Genomic DNA, 22,604 nt, shown 5'->3' on the forward strand with positions numbered 1-22,604 from the left:
TATGAACACCCCTTGAACTATGTCAAGAAAGTCTGTTTTTATTGTTCCTACCTGAGTAATGTCCTTGGGGATAAACAATGGGATCCCCCTGATCGTATTTCAGCTCTAATTGTGCATTGTCTTCCTGATGAACCCCCATTTTTGCTGTAAAAATAAAATTTGCTTGATTTCTATATGCCTGGGACATTCCCAACTACTCCAAATATAGAGATTACTACGAACAGTGGTACATAATTACTGATATTTGATTTCCTATCTTGTTCAAGTTGAAAAATATCATTGTGAGCGCCTACATATTCCATATCCAAATCATTATACTCAAGACAATCAAACAGGGAATAATTACCCTTCTTCAAGCCATCAATCTGGGAGTACTTCCCCATCACAAGGTCACCAACCAGAAGCAAATGGAGGATAAGAGCAAGGAGAACTAATGGAAGACAGCAACCATTCTGTAGACAGTTCCATCATGGAGATTCCTAATCCAAATCCACCCCCATCACCAATCATTATTTACATTTTTTCTTATGATGAGGAGGATGAGGAGTTTGTTCAAGTTAAACAAGAACCTGAGACACCTGAGCCTATGAAAGATGACGATGACCCCGAGTTCGATCCTGGAAACTACAAACAATCGAAAAAGAAGTCGAATAATGTCTGAAAGGATTAGATTTTTGTATTTCCATTTCATCATAGGATTTCTAGATTTCATTTATGCAGTTTATAGTTATTTCGTTTCTAGTAGAGTAATAAGTGGCATGGCCATAGTGAGCCAATAAAACTATTGATTTTGCGTAGGTTATTCAACTCATTTCATTTCCAGTCATTTCTTTATCCATTAATAAAATTTATAATTCATTTCTTTGCCAAATAATCCATTTAGTTGCCAAATAATTCATTTCTTAGCATACCACTCCACTTATCCAATTCTTACTCAATTACCCAAATCTTCCATTTCAAACTCTGGGAATCATGGGAATTATTTTATTTTTATTGCTATGCTTTATTAAATGAATGGTTGATTAGCAATAAAAAAATGTGTTGACGAAGCTACAAATTGAGAGTTGTGATTTTTGCAACCTCAAATTGGTAGTTTAAATTAAATGTGTATGTATGCTGGTGCAAGTTAATAGGATGGGTGTTTAATTTGAGGGCTAACCATGACCTTAATTAACAAGCGGTCCCTTGTTTTAATTCAGGAGACGTAAGATGGCAGTAGGTAGTGGAGATAATAACAATGGAGGGAATGAGTTGGGTGAAGTGGTGAGGCAACTAGCTACAGTAGCTCAACAATTGGCAAGAAACTCAACTGCTAATGGTGATGCTCAGGGTGAGCTATTCAAGAAGGTTACTCAAAGCAAACCACCAACTCACCAAGGGAAACCTGACCCTACTGTGTTAGAGAATTGGTTAAGAGAGTTTGAAAAGTTGTTCGGGGAAGTAGGATGCCTAGAAGCCTCGAAAGTTAGTTGTGCTACTTACTATTTGCGGGGAGAGGATGATCTTTGGTGGCAGGAAAATGAAGCAACTATTAAGGAACTGCCGGGTTTTAATTGGACTATGTTTCAGGAGAAGGTTAGGGATAAGTTTTACCCCAGTTTTCTACAGAAACAAATAGCTAAAGAGTTCTCTAACTTAGCAATGGGGGAAATGTCAGTGACTGAGTATTACACGAAGTTCATTGAGTTGTCAAGGTTTGCTAAGGAATTTGTTGCTACAAAAAGGCAAAAGCTAGGAAGTTTAAGAGTGGATTGACCACTGATCTTCAACTTAAGCTATGTGGACAGGTGTTTGATACTTTGGATTAGGTCTATGGAAGGGATGCACACCTCTACACTTTAGAGTGGAAGAAAAAGAAGGAATTGGCTAAAATAAAAGGGAAGGAACAGAGAAAAGATATGGGACAAAGTTCAGGGAACCATTAGGGTAACCAGAATAATTTTAAGAAGCAAAAGTTCACTCACAACAGTAATTTCAACAACAACAACCGTTAGGGTGGACGAAACTTTAATAGAGGAGCTAAGAACTTTAACCAGGGAAATAGCAAAGCACCAAGACATTACTATTATAAGAGGTGTAGGAATGATCACCCTGGTAGAGACTGTGAGGGTAATTTGGTCACATGTCGTGTTTGCAACAAGTTAGTCCATAGGGAATATGAGTGTTTCTCTAAGGATCCTAACCAAAACAAGCAAGGAAACAACAAAGGAAGGAATCCACCAAGAAACTTCCAAGGGAACAATAGCTATGTAGGAAACAAAGGGCCACAGCAGAATAGGGTAAACAACAACAACAATGGGAATAACCAAGTGAAGGGAGGAGCTCTAGGAAAATTGAATGTGATGAGTAGGTATGAAGCTAATGCAGCAAGGGATGTGATTACTCGTACTTTCTCTATTAACTTTGTTCCTGTTAAAGTTTTGTTTGATTCTGATGCAGCTTTTTCTTTTATTTCTAAAGTCATTGTTCCAAAGCTATTGCATTGCTTGAAAACCATAGATGTTATAGATGTACCTATAGTTATTCCTACGGGAGGGGTAGTGCAATTTACCAAAATCCTTAAGGATGTGCTATTATATATAAAAGTGAAGGAGTTCTTATCTAATCTCATTGAGTTTAAGTTGAGTGATTTTGATATCATCTTGGGAATGGATTAGTTAAGCAAGTATAACGCAGAGATTCGTTGTCGATCACAAAAGTTATAGTTAAGCACATCTGAGGGTGAATTGGTAACTCATTGGAGACATGGGGAACCAAAGAGTGCAAGGATCATTTCTATGCTGAAGTTGGCTAAGTACATCAAGAAGGGGGCACCCATTGTATTTCTGTAGTGTAAGAAATTTGGATTATGAAGAAACATCTAAGTTAGAGAATATAGAAGTAGTGAATGAATTTCTAGATATGTTTCCAGAGGAGATTCCAAGGATGCCACCTAAGAGAGAAATCGACTTTATTATATAATTGGTCCCAGGAATAGCACCAATTTCTAAGGCACCATATCGAATGGCACCTGCAGAAATGAGTGAATTGAAGGATCAACTGCAGGATTTGCTAAATAAAGGATATATTAGACCAAGTGCATCACCTTGGGGAGCTCCAATGTTGTTTGTTAAGAAGAAAGATGGGGGTATGAGGTTGTGTATTGACTATAGAGAGTTGAATAAAGTCACTATAAAGAACAAGTACCCATTACCAAGGATTGATGAATTATTTGACCAATTGAGGGACACATCTGTGTTTTCTAAGATTGATTTGAGGTTAGGATACCATCAGTTGAGAATTGCGTATGAAGATATCCCTGAGACAACATTTAGGACAAGGTATGGGCATTACAAGTTCACAGTGATGCCATTTGGGTTGACGAATGCTCCAGCAATCTTTATGGACTTGATGAACAGGGTGTTCCATCCATTTACGGACAAGTTTGTCGTAGTGTTCATAGATAATATACTGGTGTATTAGAATAATAAGGAGGAACATGTGGAACATTTGAGGGCAATCTTACAAACCTTAAGGGAAAATAAGCTATATGCAAGTTTTCCAAGTGTGAGTTTTGGTTAGAAAAGGTAGCATTTCTGGGTCACTTTTTATCCAAGGATGGAGTAGAAGTAGATATAGTAAAGATTAAAGCAGTAAAAGGATGGCCTACGCCAAAGACAATGTCTGATGTCAGGAGTTTCTTAGGTTTGTCAAGATATTATAGGTGTTTTGTGAAGGACTTTTAATTTCTAACATTGCTAAGCCTATGACTTCCTTGATGAAGAAAGACTATAAGTTTGAGTGGAATGAGAAGTGTGAAGAGGCATTCCAACTCTTGAAGGAAAAGCTGACTACTGCACCAGTGTTGGCATTACCAGATAATAATGGTGTCTATGATATGTATAGTGACGCATCCAAAAATGGTTTAGAATGCGTGCTTATGCAAAATGGTAAGGTAATTGCGTATGCGTCGAGACATTTGAAACCTCACGAGGCAAATTACCCTACCCATGACTTGGAGTTAGCTGCAATTATCTTTGCATTGAAGATTTGGAGGCATTACTTGTATGGAGTGAAGTGTAGGATTTACACGGATCATAAGAGTTTAAATACATTTTCACTCAGAGAGATTTGAACTTGCGCCAAATAAGGTGGATGGAGTTTGTCAAGGACTACGAAGTAGATATCCAGTACCATGAGGGAAAAGCAAACGTAGTTGTCGATGCTCTAGGTCAAAAATCAAGCCATGGAGTGAATACTTTGGTAGTGGCCGACGAATTGTGCAGGGAAATGAGTAAAATGAACTTAGAAGTAGTGGAAATAGGGGCGGTGGAAGGGATGCTTGCAAATCTGAGTATCCAACCAACGATATTTGATGAGATAAGAGAGAATCAAGCAGGAGATGTTAAGTTGGACAGGATTCGTGAGAAAATCGAGCGGAAACAGGCTACAGATTTCAAGATTCGTGAGGATGGAAGCTTAAGGTACAAAGGTAGATGGTGTGTCTCTCAAAAGTGCGATGAAATAAAGAGGAAGTTGATGGAAGAAGGGCACAATACACCTTATTCAATGCATCCTAGAGGAGACAAGTTGTATAAGGACTTAAAAAAGGTGTATTGGTGGCCTAGGATGAAAAATGAAGTTGTAGAATTTGTGGCGAAGTGTTTAACCTGTCAGAAAGTAAAGATCGAACACAAGAGACCACAAGGAACCGTGCAACCATTAGATGTTCTGGGATGGAAATGGGATATTATTTCAATGGATTTTGTTACTTGCCTCCCAAAGTCGAAGAGTGGGAATGATACCATTTGGGTTGTAGTGGATAAACTTACCAAATCCGCAGTGTTTATACCAATGAAGGAGACCTAGAAGATGGAGCAACTTGCAAAAGCTTACATAAAAAACGTTGTGAGGTTACATGGAGTTCCAAAGGATATTGTGTCTAATAGAGACTCTAGGTTTCTTTCATAGTTCTGGAAAAGTGTTCAAGAAAACTTTGGTACGACACTAAAGATGAGTATATCATTTTATCCTGCCACAAATGTGCAAACTAAGAGAACATTTCAAACCTTGGAGGATATGTTAAGAGCATGTGTTATAGATTTCCAAGGTGGATGGGAAGATAGCTTGGATTTAATTAAGTTTTCTTACAACAATAGCTACCGCACTAGTATCACTACAAAAATAATGAGAATAGACAACACCTAAAATTGCAACACTAATAAAATTGTTACCCTTGATAACCTAAGGCAACGATTTTAAAATGTTACTTTGAACCAAAATAACAATACTAGATTCCTATGCAACAACTATAAAAGTGTTGCTATAGAGCATTAAAAACAACAATCACCTCATGTGTTAATTAATTTAATTACTTTTGGGTTATCTAATTATTAAATAATTCATGATGTTAAATTAAATAAAAAAATTATGTTATGATTTTTAGGATTTTATCTTATTAAATATTAAACTAATGACAATTACAAAAATAAATTAAAAAATCTTAGATGAAAAAAAAATGAAAATGGATTGTTAAAATTATAACTAAATAATTACCCGATTCCCAACCCGACCCGATTCCCAACCCGACCCGATTTCAAACTCGAGTTTTTGAGAACGAACCCGGACCCGACTCGGCCCGACCTAAACGATCCAAAATTGACCCAATTTGACCCACTTATCATATTTTTTACTAACCCAAATAATCAAAACCATTTGAATCAAATGACCCAAAATTCGACCTAAATCTAACCCGATATTTTGAATTGACAAGTCCCGATGACCTGATCCATATAACAATCTGGATACAAGCTCTAAAAGGGAGGGAAAATGAAAAAAAAATAATAGGGCGGAAAAATTAAAAAGAAAGAAAAAGGGCGGAAGAATTTCTGCTACTACGATCTTCACAATAGCTATTCAGTTACCTGATTCGTTCTTCTTCCTCATTCTCTCTCTCCTCAAAGATGGAGGTGTAGACGCACTGCCGCAACATATACACCACCACAGCTGGCGACAAATACTCTTGCATTTCCTGTTCTATCTCCTCTAGCTTGGTATTCTAGGGTTTTTTTGGAGCTTTTACTTCTGCAATTCTCGTTTTTTTCTCTCCTCTAGCTTTATTGGTATTCTAGGGCTTGACAAAATATGTGGTTAATTTAAGAAAATATTTCCTAATTTGTAAAATTTGGGCTTGATTTTCAGTGTGATCAAAGGGAATTTCTCAGCGCTTCAACAAATCAGAGAAAAAGTTGCAAAAGACCGTCAGAAAAAGAAAGAGGAGACAATTTCTAAGTCTGGTTGGGTGGGGCTGATTCCGAAATCATTGTCTGTAGAAGGAGAGCAGGTTGCTGCTGGGTGGCCTACTTGGCTTGTCGCCGTTGTAGGGGAGGCTATCTAAGGATGGGTGCCGCAGCGAGCTGATACATTGAGAAGTTAAATAAGGTATAATTCAATGTATCCTTTGTAATTATTAAATTGTTTTGGAAGATGAACAATACAAAAACATAGTTAGAGTTACTAATGCTTTAGAGAAATTAAATATACTACAGATTTGTGGCTGCATTAAGAGATTATGCCGATTAGGTTAGATGGTTGTAGTGTTACTAGTATGGTTACTTTAGTATGGTTTAGATGGAAATATGTTATCTTCGTAATACTTGTTCCACTAACTATCGACAACTAGCTTAATTTTTAGAGTCTGATATCAAATCCGAAACGTATTAGGTGGTAATGTTACTAGTACAGATACTTTGTATTAATTGGTTTTCTTTAATGAAAATGGTGCTTTGAAATTGATTTAATTGGCCGGTCAAATTAGCTCTGTAGCTATCATGTGAGAGGAATGTGGCAATGGATAATATTGCAAAGGGAAATAGTGGTGATTGGTGAATATCAACTTCAAGTATTAAGGGACATTCCCGTAAGAGTGAGGCATTATGCATTATTTTTAATTGAAATTTTGATTGAATTTAATGGTGAGAATGTGAGATGATAGGATTTCTGATTTTTTTTTTTTTTTTTTTTGTGATTATGGTGATGGTGGTCGGTGCTAGTGGTGGTGGGTTCTTGGGTGTGGTGGTGGTATCGTGGGTGCGGTGGTGGGTGTGGTGGTTGCGGTGGTGGTTTCGTTGTTGTTGGGTTGTTTCGGTGGTGAGTATATAGTATCACAAGTTTCTTAAGTTTATTAGAGACAACTGATTTGTTGAATCTGAGATCTAGTAGTTGTTCCTTGTACATATTCTATTAATTCTCTTGATGAGCTATTCGCAGTTTCATAGGTACAATTGAGTTATGATGGTATAATACCCGGATATTAAACACTTATTGTGAGTTGAATCGGTGCTTTTACTTGGGACTGTAAGAGAGGGATCATATAGGTAGTGTAGTTTATTGGCATTTCCTGAGTTCTTAGACTTTGGATCAAGATCGTATAACTTTGATGTAACTATGTAAGTAGAGTATTGGTGATACTATATACTCTGGATTCACGAGTCTTGAATTTTGTTGATAGGATTTAATTATAAGCCACCCCTTTGATGATAATTTCTCATGGTCAAGATAGGGACCTCATAAAGAAGCGCTTTTTCGGAGGCAACCCGAGTTCAAGTTCAACTACGGCACCTAAAACTTCTACTAATTTCAAGTCAAGCTAGGATGGGCTACTTGAATTATCAGAAAATCCAATTCATCCTAAGTATCCTGATATCACTTTATCTAGGAGTGGGCCAGGTAGCTTTCATACCTCTTGCTTTCTGTATTTGTTGGTAACTTAATCCATGTAACTTAATCCATTGAGTGTAGCAGCTTGTTACTAAACTTAGGTAGTTAAATTAAAGATGGCAGTTTGTCAATTGAGTGATTCTTGTCCTCTTGTGGGCTTCTGTTTTTCCTTTATTAATTGTTGATGCTTGTTCACAAACTCCTTTGTGAAGTCTTGATGTTTAATTTTATCAAATGTCAATTTTGTCATTTGTCCAGGAAATTAAACTTGTAGCACATGGTGTTAAAGGTTTTGGTAAGCATGCAAAGTTGTCCCCATTTGCTACTGCTTGATACCGGATGCTTCTTGAGGTAAAATGCCTATAATGCTATCTTATCACACTGTGTAAAATCAATACCATGTTTGTTTGTCTGTTTTTTTTATTCAAATTTACCCAAAGTTTAGTGATCATTCCGATGATGAAAATGGAGTCCTTTGATTTGCTATGGATAATCTGTCTTACTAGGCTGACTTTGTGCTGTTGGGATCTACCTTGCCAATATTGTTGCGTGATTCCACCACTATTTTACATGATTGTAGGCATTGCTGGTCTCTGGTGGAAGTGATGGTTTACTAATACTTTGGAGTGCTGAGCTTGGTCATGATTCACGAGATCTTGTACCCAACCTTATCCTAAAGGTAGTTGTTCTGTTCTCTTTCAGCTAACCTGTTTGTAAATGGCAATTTAATTACCAGATCTTTTTTATCTTCTATTTGTCATCTACAATTAAAAAGTTTCATCTCGTATATAATTGTGTAATTACTGAACTTGTTATTGTTTTGTGCTAAGGCACACGATGGTGGAGTTGTTGTAGAATTATCAAGAGTGTCTAGTGGTGCTCAGTGCTCCACAGCTTATTACAATTGGTGCAGATAAAATAATGGCTATATGGGATACAGTCTAATTCAAAGTAGGTTGGGAATGCTGGAGTCTTGTGTTCTCCGTAGCTTACTGTTTTCTTTTCTGAGATTGCTGGTTAAGTCATTTAAGGTATTCTGAACAGAATAGTTGCTTCAAAATAAAAGTTGTTGTAGTTGTTTGTAAATCCTGACACTTACATTGGAGCTCTTATTTTTAGAATGCAAGGAAAATATAGATGAGAGTTAGCATTTTCTTTAATGGACGGTGCCCTAGATTTACTCTATTACATGATGTCTTAGCTTTTTTCTTCCTTTTCTGCAGGAGATGCGGGGATAAAACCAGTTCCAAAGATATCTTGCCATAGTGTGGCATCTTGGTGTCATCCTCGAAATTTAGGTCTCAAAGGCTTAAAGTGCAGCCCACGCTTAGGGAAAGCCCTCTCCAAGGACCCGCGGGTGCGGCAACGAGAGGAGATGGCGCGGACAGGGTTTTAATTCTCCCTCGAGTTCCTGGACAGGCGCGACAGTTTGACCCACGGGCGCGGCGAACTAGGTTTCGTAAAATTTTATTTTTTTGGGGCATTAAGGGCACCGGTTAACCAATAGTGAAATTCTATTGGATTTTGTTGTTTGGATTTTGATGAGTACACATGAATTTTTTTTGTATAAAATCAATTTTCTTCTATATTGATGTCATGTTTCCTATTAGATTGATTATTGTCTATTGTTGAGTTCACATGTTGATTCATCTTTATTCATTCAATTTATAATTTTACATATAATCGCTTTTAAGGTGTTGCTTTTAAGATATTTGGCATCACTTTTTTATTATTATTAACAATTACAACAAGTGAAAAGGTGGTTGTATATTATGACATAAGGTTACAATTTTAAATTGTCTCCTAAGGTGGCAACACTTTTAATTTGTTTCCTTTGTAAAATTGTTGCCTTAGGTATCATCATACCTTGCCTTTTAAAAATGTTGCCTTTGAACTAAAAAATGTTGCCTTATGAATAGACAACGGGGGCATAAACTACGCCTCATATGTGTTGTCTTAGCTACAAGGCAACACTTTTTTAATATTAGGAAAAGGTTTTCCATTGTTACCTTTGCTTTGTTTTGTTGTAGTGTATTGGTATGGCACCATTTGAGGCATTGTATGAAAGGAAGTGTCGTAGCCCTGTGTGTTAGAACGACATAACTGAAACAATGATTTTAGGGCCTTAAATGATTGAAGATACAGTCAGGCAAGTGAAGAGATTCAAGCTAAGATTCAGGAAGCACATGACCGTCAAAAGAGCTACGCGGATTTGAAGCGTAGAGAAGAAGAGTTTGAAGTTGGTGACAAGGTGTTGTTGAAAGTGTCGCCAATGAAAGGTGTTATGAGAATTGGAAAGAAAGAGAAACTTACCCCAAAGTATATTGGTCCATATGAGATACTATAAAGAATAGGCAAAGTAGCCTATAGATTGGCCTTACTTATGGAGTTGAGTAAGGTCCACGATGTTTTTCATGTGTCCCAACTGAGAAGGTATATACCCCGTATATTTATACGATTTATAAATTAAAGCATTATTTTATAACGTATTTTAATAATTGAAAATGAATTATTTATGGTATTTTAATATTCTAAAAGGTGTATTTAAATTAAAAACCCCTTTATTAATTATTAAAATGATTTAGGAAATATTTTATTTTTATATTTAGAAATTTTGGGGCATATTTAATTTATAAAAGAATTATAAAGTCAAAGGAACTTCAATTAAGTCAAATGACTACTTTGAGTGGAAGTGGAAATCATTAGGGTAAAAAGGGGAATTTAAGGTAGGAGGGTTTTGAGAGGGAGTATAAATATCCACCTAAGAACAAATCTAGACTTTGCCCAAGGTGGAGAATACCCAAAAGTAAACTCTCTCTCTCTCCTCTTATTTTCTCTCTCTCTTAATTTGTCCCCTCTCCCTCACGACACCACAGGCACGGTGGCCGACTTCCACCACCACAGCCGACAGCAGCCCGTTATCCCCCCCCCTCGTGTGTGCATGTCCAGTTTGTTTAAAAAAAAAAAGATTCTTGCCTTGATTTTAATTAAGCTTTGATTAATTATGATTTTGAATGTTTGTGATGAAATTATGATGATTTTGATAGTGTTCAATATATATAATTTTCATATTTGATTTTATATGAAAAAGCCCCAAATTGATTAAACCCCAGGTTTCTAAATTGATGTTTATGGAAGGGAAATAATTGTGGTTGGTTTAATTTGTAATATTGAAATTGATGTTTTTAAATCAAATTAAAACAAGTTTTGAAGTTTTTATATTGCTGGAATTTTTATATTGAGGCTAAATTAAGGTTTTCTTGAAAGGATTTTAATACTCATTAATTGAGGATAAAACTAAGTGGTTCTAAATAATTTTCAGCATATTTTAGAAGGTTTAAAAGTGTTTTAAAATGTGTTTATATTGCTGGAAATTTAATAAGAATAGGTAATAATGTCCTTTGATGTTTGTGGGTGGTAGGAGACTTCCAAGTGAGTGATTTTGTGTAGTCATGGCGATTTTGAGATCATATTCGAGGTACGTACGCGTATTATTGGCATGATTGAAGGCATGTTTAAGTTGGTTTGAAATATATATATAAAAAAATTATTATGGTTCATATAATTTTAATTGATGCTATAAGCATGGGAATTGAGCAATTAAGTGTCTTAGTACACGGTGATAAATTATATTGTGATGCCTGCGTACATATAAGGTGTTCTAAACACCGAGGGATTGATGCCTACGTACATATAAGGTGTTCTAAACACCGAGGGATAGGATTTGCGGTGCATTATGCGCTTAAGGTGTTTTAACACCTAGATAGTTTAAAAAGGGTTCAACATTAAATTATTTGTGATCACTAATTATTCAAGAATTAAATTGGAATGTTTGATTACTTGAATGAATTGTATTGATTGGTTGTGTTGTGGATTGAGAGTCATCACCAAGTCTAAAATGTTACTAACATAAAGTGAAAGAGGTTACGCACCAAAACTCTCGGAACGTATATACCTTGAGTATAAACATATGAGGGCAGTTATGTGACTTTATATTTGACCATAACTTCTATTGGGAGTATTGGACACTGTATTTTCCTTTTATTTTATCATGCGTAGGACGTCTATCACTCACAACTGACACTTATGCCTACTCGGTTAGCTCTCGGAGTAGTTTAACTCAATTTATTTGGGGCAGGAATTTGGTTGGAAACCCGTTCGTTACGTAATCAATTAAATGAACAAATAAATTGTCTGTTGTATGAGTCGTATGTTGTATGCTTGAAAACAGGGGCAAGAAGGTATGTTGTGTGATTCTAGGTTGTAAGCATGTTAGTGTGTTTCGTTTACGCTTATGTACTCAGCATTGTTGATTGTGTGCTTGTATGTTTGTTTGGCCTTGTCTTTATCTTGGCCCTACGACGACCCATTTCTAATGGCGAGTAGTGGAAATAAAGTAAAGAGAAGTTTTCAGGTGATGCGGCATATTCATGTTGGGGCATGAGTGAAGAGCGAATCTTGTTTAGTTTCGGTGAGGATATGTGTTTATTTGCTTTGAATATTATTTATTTGCTTGTGGGACTAACACAATGATTTTAATTATTTGGTTTGGATTTTGAAAGGGCCTACAATGGTTCCAAATTTTAGATTGACTTTGTTTGACTTTGGTTTGATTTACTTTCGTTTGGTTTGACTTTGAAGTTAGTTTTATGTTTTAAAAAGGGTTTTTGAAATGAGTCTTATGTTGTGTGTCTTTGATAATTGCCTTAGCCATTATCACGATGATGGTATTGTCTTAGAATTTCCTATTTCAAAAAGGGAAAAACAGGTATTTTAAAGGAAAGGAATTTCTAGGGTGTTACATTAACATTAAGTATTTTTCCACATTTCCTCATATATTTTTTTCTTCTTTCTTCTAAAAGCAACCATTGATATGTCAAGCTCTTGGTGTATTTTTTCTTCTTTTTTCTCATTTGCTTCTTATTACTTACCATTTTTATACAATTACTAGCGTCGTGTTAACGTCAAAGGGTACGGTTGATTACACCTTAAGTTGGAGGGCACGACTTTTAATTTTGAAAAAGTATGAGCACACCTTAGAAACTCAATAACCTCGAGGGCATAGCTTAGAAAAACCCTTTTCTAATTTAAAAATGTGTATTTTATGGGTATTTTTCAACAAAATATGCATTATAAATCATAGAAAGCATGTTGTTCTAATTACAAACAAGTTCAAGATCGGAGTCAGTGACGGAACTAAATTCAAAACAATGGGTCAATTAACCTCACTTAATTTTAAAAAAATTTGTTATAAACATGTAAAGATAATAAAATAATGATTTAACATTAAATTAAATTATTTAATATGAGAAACATAATGTGCAATTTTGAATAATCTATTAATTTTCACATAATTTTCATATAATTTTTCAAATAATATGCCATGCTTTATTTACTAATCTTATATCTAATATTTGCATGCGAATGAAGTTCATTTGAACCCATTTATAGTTAATGCGAGCTCCGCCACTGTAAGAAATAATAATTGACAGTTAAATTGAATAACAAAAAAACATGATAACCCATATAATAGATTATAAATCTAAATTTAAAGCTAAAGCTAATAAGTATTCAATAGTTTAGCAGTATTGCAAAAATTCTTATGGAATCTCTCACTTTAAGAAACACAATACATTTTAAGTGTCTAGCCTGGATGATATGATTAATTATATTGGTTGGATGACATGTTATTAATTGTTTAGATAATATTTATAACTACTTGGATGATATCAGTAACTACTTGTATGATATGATTAATTGTTTGGACAATATCAGTAATTACTAGGATGATATGGGTAATTACTTGGATGATATCTTTTTTGTCTAGGATGATGTGATTAATTGGTTGAATTCCATAGTTATTTGTTGGATGATATCAGTAATTAGTTGGATGATATCATTATAATTAATTTAGCACTTTTAAAGTTTGAACTTTTTCTTATTTTGTGTTGGTCTCATGAAATCATGAGGCAAGTCTCACACAGCCAATAACTTCTCATAATCATAAGACTTTATTGGTTATTTTTTTTAAAAAAAAAAAAAAACACATTTAACATTGATGTAATGGTGGATTGAATCTGGCTATGTTTTTAGTTCATTAATTAATTATAATAGTATTTGTGCATAAAATTCATGATTCAATTCTACTTCTATTGATTTATCATGTGACATTAGTTAATTTTCTTTGCAATAAAAGACAATTCTACTTCTATTGATTTATGATGTTATTTTCTTTGTAATCAAAGACACAAAGTAAGACATAGTTCAATGGTTAACTTTTTAATGTTTTAACTCTATTAAGATCAAGGGTTCAATTCTTATAAAAGTAATTGGTGTGTGGATATGCAATTATTTTAACACAATTTATATAAGGCTTAAAGAAACTAATATCTTTTTTTACTCGCTTGAGGTGGGTATGTATCGTAATTCTAAAAGTGAGAGATTCCACGAAATTTTTTTGCAATACCGCTGAACCATTGTAAATACTTTTTAGCTTTAGCTTTAGATTTATAGTCTATTATATGGGTTAACACGTTATATCAACTACTGAATGCAATAAAAGATATCATTTGAACAGTTGATTATATCATCTAACTACTAAAAGATATCATCCAAATAGTAAATCATATCATCCAAACAATGAATGATATCATATTACTGATTAATCATATTATCCAACCTAGACATTAAAAGATATCATCCATACAATTAATCATATCATACAATCAAGGAATGCTATCTAGCCAATAATTAAAGATAGCATCCAAACAACTAATCATATCATCCAAACCTTATATATCATCCAAACAAGCAATTAATCATATATATCATCCAAACAATAAATGATATTATCTAGCCAATTAATCATACTAAAATTTATTATCCATATATTTAATCATATCATCCAAACAATGAATGATATCATCTAGCCAATTAATCACATCATCTATCCAAGACACTTAAAGGATATGATCTAAGTAGTAATCAATACACAAATTCTCCAAAAAGGCGGGTGTAAGTTAATTTATTGTAAGACGGGTTAAAGTTATCATAAAAGTATTTAAATTTAGCCTCTATACTACAAAAGTTATTATTTTTCTAATAATAAATTTTATCTTATAAAAAACTTATAATGTATTAGATTAATCATATTAGCCTTTATAGTATGAAATCATAAATCTATAAGAAATTACACATTAAAATAAAATTCAAACCAATGACATAAATTTAAAGTTATCCTTGAAGTAGTTAAAGTTACCAAAAAAAAAATAGTTAAAGTTACCATTAATAAAATTAATATACACCCACCTTACACAAGACTTATTGTCATTGAAATCATCCCAATAATTACACATATCATCTAAATAATGATAATGATCTACTGTAATAACAAGAAAATATTTAGTACTTTTTTTACGTTACTCCTTACAATAATGATCATATTTTTTAAAAAAATTCCAAATATCATGCAATTATTTACCACATCGTAACTTTAAATTTTTCGCATATACAAAAAAAATCATGGAAGACAACAACTTGGAACATTATCCGGGATACACATCACTAGCTATTAAACTAAAAAATCACAAACCAATTGGATAAGTTTCTATGAATCGCGTTGAATATGTCTTGCCAGTACTCATTTATTTGGATAGACCAAATCAATTACCTCGGTCAAGTAACATAACTTAAACTTGTAAATTAATACTTGAACATGATTTGGTAAAAAAAAAAAAAAAAAAAAAAAAAAAAAAAAAAAAAAAAAAAAAAAAAAAAAAAAACTCTAAAATAGTGTGTGTTTTACTTTTCTCGAAGTACAATGTATTGATTTTTCTTTCTCCCTTTTCTTGAAGCAATTTGATTTCTCCTCTTTACAGAAGTACAAAAGTGTTCTTTTCCCAATTGACAATAAAGAAGTCACACGTTTTCGTATGACCAACTAATTAGCTAAACTTTATCATTCAACACCACTACACTAGAATTAAGACCTCGTTGATTAGTCTAACGTCTAACTACAACATAAAAGTATTGTTATTATATTGAAATTTCAAAATTGGTTATAAACTAGTTGGTGTATTTCGTTTTACCACGTCAAGTTTACATGTCTAGTTTGCTAGACATGTAAGGTCTATAAATAATAGCAATTTATGTCTCGATAATATTATCAAACTCGTCAATAATTACCTAAATCAAAATTAGTTAAGTATTTTCCTCTAAAGAAATAACTGTTTTTACTCCTGAATCAAAATCTAACCCCAGACTACATACCACAAAACTCTCTTGTTAGCCATGGAAAGAGCCAACTCGCTTCTTCAAGCTCCAACTTACGGTAACTTAATCACTATTCTTAGCATCGACGGAGGTGGAGTCCGAGGGCTGATTCCCGGGACCATTCTAGCCTTCTTAGAAGATGAACTTCAGGTAAAGAATGCAATACTATTTATGTGACCATGCATTAATCATATAGTAGTACGTATGTCATGTATCATGCATATATGGTATTGAGATTTATCAATGTATTGCATTGAATAGATAATTTTTTATGCAATGCAAGCTCCAGCATAATATAAATGACATGGATCTTAATAAAATGCACTAGGAGTTTCATCGTAAGAGGATCTCATAATATTTTAATTAATTAAAGAGAGTTCGTTCATTAACACCCCTTCAAAAAATTTCTAAGAATATTTATAAGGGTTAAATATGTTAATTAGGCCATCTTATTAAAAGAATGTAAGCTTTGATTTCTTCATCACTAATAGTCGTACTATGTCAAGTTTAAGCAATTATTACTCCCAATATAATTAGTCCTAAATAATTGCTGACGCTTTCATTTTGTTTGTGTCTAGAAGAAAAAATAACCCAAACTTGTTTTATAATTGTTGTTTCTTACATCCCATTTTAGACTTGAAATCGATCTTCTTTTCATATATATGTGGTTATTTAAGCTATAAACCGTAAGTGAGTTGGGACTATTGTACTACATTGGAGAGCAGGCAAGAGGGAAGATGACGAGGCTATAACTTATAAGCATAGTGGGTTATTCTATCTATTACCAATTGGTTTTAATTATAATAAATACTCTACTGAACTTGTATGTGAATAGAATTTCCTCCAACTTATCGAGTACGGAGGATGATTATTTTATAAGGTTTTTGAATTACTCTACTTATCATTAATTGGTTTTAAAATGGTACTCTATAAAATATAAACATTAGGTTAGACTCTTTTCCCGACGTGAGCTTATGCTTGGCCCTAAAATTTTTGCTTAGTTTAGTAATACTGATTGAACAAAAATTAATTCAAAAAAAAAAAAAAAAAAGAAAAGAGCAAATAAAATGGGTAGCATCATCATTAGCTAGTGGCAAAAGCTTATTGTACACTACTTGAAGGTTCCGTCTTAATATTTTTTTTTTTTTTGACAACAGCAAGGTTCCGTCTTAATAATGGGACGAAGTTCCCACTTTTGAATTGCCCACCAAATTTGCGTTAACTTTTGTATAAAATTATAATAACAATACTCCATTATCTCTTAATTAGAATACCTAATATATGTATATACAATCAAATAACACAACAAATGGCTTAAAAAACAATTCTCCTAAACATATGTGGAAATCCAAGTGGTATGATTTATCGTTTAATCAAGACTAGAGTACTACTTAAATTGATTTTTCATACACACAAAGTAATAAATTAATTTTATTTATTAAACTAAATTTACAATTTACTCCATAGTAATAATTTATTTAGCTAGGAAAAAATTATTTATATTTATTTATAATCATTAGTTCATTACCGTCATCTTTCAAAAAAAATAAAAATAAAAATAATTCACTACCGTCATTTATTACCACCGAATTGAACAAACAAACCATAGTTTGTTATAGTCAAAGGTTAAATAAAATTGTGCTTTGACTTGAAAATAAATTGAAGTAATTTTGTGTGAATGATGATTTGATGCAGAAATTGGATGGAGAGGATGCGAGGCTAGCGGATTACTTCGACGTGATGGCAGGAACCAGCACAGGAGGTCTAGTGACAGCCATGCTGGCTGCACCAAATGAAAACAACCGCCCTTTGTTTGCTGCCAAAGACATCAAGCAATTCTACTTAGACCATTGCCCCGGGATTTTCCCTCAAGAGAAGTATGCATCGATCCCTATTTTAAGGTGTTTATCTTACATTCGGGTGTATTTTAATACCTTCTCAAATCCTCTGTCTAATAACCCTAGGAAAGACGATGCGAGAGGGTGTCAATTTATACCAAGTTAATTAAAGTATTACTTTATATCTCAATAATACACAATGCATGAAGTATATGCATCTTAATATTAATGGAATATCATTAGACGGACGTTAAATTGATGTAGTATGTGATTGTTTATTCCAAGATGGCAAAGCAAAAAATAAAATCTTGAACTCAAAGAAATTAAAATTGAGATGAAACATAATTTTAAATAGTATAAAGTGGGTATTCCTTCAAAAAAAGATAATCTGTTTAAATGGTTTGACTTTTATATAGTTATAAAAAATTTAAGTAATTTTCAAACGTATATATATTATGAGAAATGTAACTTAATTATCTTACTATATTATAATTTGTACATGTCATTTTTACGGGAAAATTAAAATAGGTAGGCTAGCCCTTGACAATGAACCAATTTAACTCGTTGTTGCGGATATAACAAATGAATTAACATGTTGTGTAGGTCTGTGTTTGGTCATGCAAGTAAAATTTTGAAGTCACTTGAAGGACCCAAATATGATGGGAAGTATTTGCATGAAATTGCAAAGGAAAAGTTAGGAAATACAAAGCTACATCAAACTTTGACTAACATTGTTGTCCCAACATTTGACATCAAACGTATGCAGCCGGTTATCTTCTCAAGTTATGAGGTAATTAGTCGTTACTCAAACTGATTACTTATTCTTAGTATACGCCTAATTTCATTGAATTGATTGACTGAAAGTCGATGGATAATAAATTATTCTATCTTCTCGACAAATTAATTTCTTGTCAATATTCATACTTTGTATTTTTCTCAAAATAGAGAAATACAAAAATTATGATAGTGATGGAACATTATTATCGTCGTTATTATAGTTATACATATCTAGACCTGACACCGTTGAAGTCGGATATGGGTCAGGTCAATTTCAAGTCGGGTTATTTCGAGTCGGTTAATATTCGGGTCGGGTCATTTTGGGTTTCGGGTATGACTCGAGTTAGGTATCGGGTTAAGTTCGGGTCGGGTTAATTTCGGGTCGGGTATGTTCGGGTCAAACCATTTTCGGGTCAAGCATGTTTAGGTCATATTCGAGCGGGTCAAAATTAGGTTGGATCAAGCTCAAATCAATAATTTTATGTTTTGTTATTGTTAAACTTTGTAATAAGAACTATCAATTCGGTTTATGAGCTTGGCTACAGTTAAAAATGAACAATTTGAGTTATCTTTGACACTAGACATTTTTAGTTCAATTATAAAGTAATTTTAGTTCGGGACATTTCGGGCACAAGGGTCTGTTCGGGTCAATTTCAAGTATCGGGTTTGTTCGGGTCAAACACTTCAGGTCGGGTTGGGTCAATTTCGGGTTGGGTCAACTTCGGGTCTGGTCAGTTCGAGTGTCGGGTCAGGATCGGGTCAACTTCATTTCGAGTCGGGTATGGGTCGGGTCGGGTCAATTTTGGGTTATGAGTCGGGTCATTTGGATTGAGTCATCGGATCTAGGTCGGGATTATCAGGTCTATACATATCTTGCCTTAGTTGGTTTAAATTAACATTTGGATTACGTTGTACATAAAATTATGCAGAGCCCTTCATAATAAGGATGGTGATCAAATTATGGTATTCAAATATTGAGATACAGTCACACATACTTTATATTGTGTATATTAAATCAAACCTCTCTCACGTGGATAGAAGGGGGTCTCTAATCAATAGGTCATACTTGTAGTGTTTTTACTATGTATGCCGATAGGTACCGAAAGCCCCTTTATCAACGGGGTACATGGTACAAAACCACAAATTACAAAAACAACATTACATGCACGAATTTATAATTTCCATTTTTGTCATTTTGCACACACGTGCATGCTGCTTAATGAGTGTACGTTTGTGTATAGTGAATTCTCAATATACAAATTCAATAAGCCTTGTATAAGGCGGGTGTAGGTTTTTGTAAAACGATCAGTTTGAGGGTAATTTTAACCCCTTAAAGGGGAACTTTTAATTTGTCGTTGGTTTGAATTTTATTTTTGTATAATTTCTTATAAATTCATGATTACATATTATAAAGGCTAATATGATTAATCTAATACATTATAATTTTTTTGTAAAATAAAATTTATTATTAAAAAAATAATAACTTTTGTAGTATAAAGGGTAACTTTACATACTAGTAAGATAACTTTTCCCCATTTTACAATAAATTAACGTATACCCGCCTTTTTTGAGAATTTGGAATACCAATTTATTTTTCGGTTTTTTCACCATATATCCCTAAGTTTTTTGTCTATTCACTCTATACCCTTGAACTTTTTAAAATTCATCATATACCCCCGAATTTTTACAAAAATACATCATATACCTTTGATGACTAATAATTGTTAATTTCGTCAGTCATTATGACCCAAAATCACCCTAAATACATTCCCCTACCCCTGAAACCACCCACATTCCTTTTTCCTACCCCCAAAACCACCCCAAATTTTCTTTTCTCATCCCCAAAATCAATCATACGGATATAATTATGGAGATTTGGAGTGGTTTCGGGGGTTAGAGAAAGGAGAGGAGTGGTTTCGGAGATGGGGGATAGATTTATGGTGGTTTCAATGCATAATTAATCAAATTTCACTCATCTTGTTGTCATTAGGAGTATATGGTGAATTTTTGTAACAATTTAGGGGTATATGGTGAATTTGAAAATTTTCAAGCGTATATGGTGAATAATAAAATAAGTCAGGGGTATACGGTGAAAAAACCGATTTATTTTTACTTCAATTCAACATGTATTTAATTTCAGGCAAAATTGATTAACACAATATAAATAGGAATATGAATAACAAAATTGATTCACCACGTATTTAATTTCAGGTGAAAAGGACTCCAAGCTTAGATGTGTTACTCTCGGATATATGCATAGGCACTTCAGCTGCACCAACTTATCTTCCAGCCCATTATTTCAAGTATGAAGGACATAGTGGTGAAATCCGAGAATACAATCTTATTGATGGTGGTGTCGCTGCCAACAATCCGGTAATTGTATATTACTACTTGGCTTATCTTATCTGATCTAAACTTATCAACTCCAAACTTTCCTAATCTAAACTTTGCGTTTTTGTGTAATATTTATAGGCATTGGCAGCAATAAACGAAGTATCAAATGAGATATATACTGGTAGCCCAGATTTCTACCCTATAAAACCATCAGATTATAATAGATATTTAGTATTATCCTTAGGAACTGGTACAACCAAATGTGATGAGAAGTATGATGCTGACTCAGCCGCAAAATGGGGTATGCTGAGTTGGCTTACATCTGGAGGGTCCTGCCCTTTAATTGACGTGTTTATGCAAGCTAGTGGTGACATGGTGGATCTTCATCTTAACACTATCTTTAAAGCTCTTCATTGTGAGAAAAATTATATCAGGATCCAGGTATTTTATTTCGAGTTTAATTTTCTATTTTTCCTCTCGTGATTAGGCTTTCCTAATGTTATCTACAGCCTTTGTTTTATATTATTTGTAACTATTAGACACTTTCTACGTACATTTTATGTCAAAACGTTGCAAATATACTTGTATTTTGTAATAATTTATGGAATTATATATTTTGTAACTTGTAGGATGATACATTGATGGGGGAAATATCATCTGTTGATATTTCAACTAAGGAAAATTTGGGTAACCTAGTGAAAGCTGGGGAAGAGTTGCTGAAAAAACCTGTTTCAAATGTGAATTTGGCTACTGGTGTAAGTGAGCCTATTAGTCGTCATACTAATGAGGAAATTCTCAAAAGGTTAGTCACTTCAATCTTACAATAAAATATATATTATGTAGTCCATTCCATAATAATGGTCTTTACATTTACTATTCACGTGCTTATATTTATAACTCTTTCCTGTTGTCAAAATATATACTACTCTCCGTGCATCCGTACTTAATTCAAATGGTCCAATTTACTCGAGCAATTTTATAATTTGAGATGTATTGAGTAATTTATTTTGTAATTCATGTAGGCTTGCAGAGGTGTTGTCGAAGGAGAGGCGGCTACGTTACATAAGATCACCTCAGGGGAACGGGCGTGCTAATTACGGCCATGCCCAAACTGGACAAGCCGAAACATCCTAGTCAAGTAAATCAAATCTTGCCGGATGAAAACATCAGTTGCATCTCAGTTTTTTCATTATCACCTTTTCTTTTCTTTTTTTTTTTTTTTGGTTTGATACCATATGTTATTTTTTATATACAGAAGAAATAAATGTTGCTGCTTATATTGTTGTTGATATTATTGTCTTTTATTACTTGTAATTTTCTCAATCAAAGGAAATTTATTTAATAAAACATGGTCTACTTAAATCTAAATGGTTTTCTTTGCTACATATTAAAAGCTCTAAATACATTATCTATTATGAATCATTTGTTGGCAAAATTCACCAGAAAACACGCTTAGGTAGCAATTTCTAACCAAGGAAAATGGACAATTAAAGGGTTTTAATCTTTGTCCTTTCCTTGAAACAAAAGTGAAGATGGACAAGCCTCCCAAATTGACCCAAATTGGCCTTAAATAAGCTCCATATCATTCAAACACATTTCAAACCCAATTCAAGAATTTAAAGAATTGCTAGATCCGACGCAGTGCAATTGTCCAAGTAGCCTAAAATCCATACAAAACCATAAAAA

At 33.6% G+C, this 22,604-nt stretch overlaps 2 protein-coding genes and 1 long non-coding RNA gene across 6 annotated transcripts; all 3 read left to right on the forward strand.

Annotated features, from left to right (window-relative positions):
* Positions 1–3,003: 3,003 nt before the first annotated feature.
* On the forward strand, positions 3,004–4,848 carry LOC110696694. The gene is made up of 3 exons (XM_021874046.1): positions 3,004–3,453; positions 3,764–3,934; positions 4,105–4,848. The coding sequence occupies exons 1-3, from the start codon at positions 3,004–3,006 to the stop codon at positions 4,846–4,848; spliced, it is 1,365 nt and encodes a 454-aa protein (XP_021729738.1).
* Positions 4,849–5,432: 584 nt separating this feature from the next.
* On the forward strand, positions 5,433–9,368 carry LOC110696582. Of its 3 annotated transcripts, none has more exons than XR_002506335.1 (6): positions 5,433–6,032; positions 6,181–6,420; positions 7,490–7,707; positions 7,957–8,049; positions 8,279–8,377; positions 8,922–9,368. It is a non-coding gene; the product is annotated as an uncharacterized LOC110696582 (long non-coding RNA). The 3 variants fall into 3 exon arrangements; XR_002506337.1 differs by having other exon boundaries at positions 7,537–7,707; positions 8,922–9,367; XR_002506336.1 differs by having other exon boundaries at positions 7,541–7,707; positions 8,922–9,366.
* Positions 9,369–15,779: 6,411 nt separating this feature from the next.
* Positions 15,780–22,284, forward strand: LOC110696584 (patatin-like protein 2). 2 transcript variants are annotated; one of them, XM_021873917.1, is made up of 7 exons: positions 15,780–16,119; positions 17,665–17,870; positions 18,411–18,597; positions 20,796–20,957; positions 21,057–21,359; positions 21,548–21,720; positions 21,941–22,284. In XM_021873917.1, exons 1-7 carry the CDS (start codon positions 15,988–15,990, stop codon positions 22,050–22,052), a joined length of 1,275 nt encoding a protein of 424 aa, XP_021729609.1. In that variant the 5' UTR covers positions 15,780–15,987; the 3' UTR covers positions 22,053–22,284. The 2 variants fall into 2 exon arrangements, with proteins under 2 accessions (XP_021729609.1, XP_021729610.1); XM_021873918.1 differs by having other exon boundaries at positions 15,783–16,119; positions 17,665–17,846.
* The last annotated feature ends 320 nt before the right edge of the window (positions 22,285–22,604 follow it).

The sequence above is a fragment of the Chenopodium quinoa genome, unplaced genomic scaffold, assembly GCF_001683475.1.
Source record: "Chenopodium quinoa cultivar QQ74 unplaced genomic scaffold, ASM168347v1, whole genome shotgun sequence".
Lineage (NCBI taxonomy): Eukaryota > Viridiplantae > Streptophyta > Magnoliopsida > Caryophyllales > Amaranthaceae > Chenopodium > Chenopodium quinoa.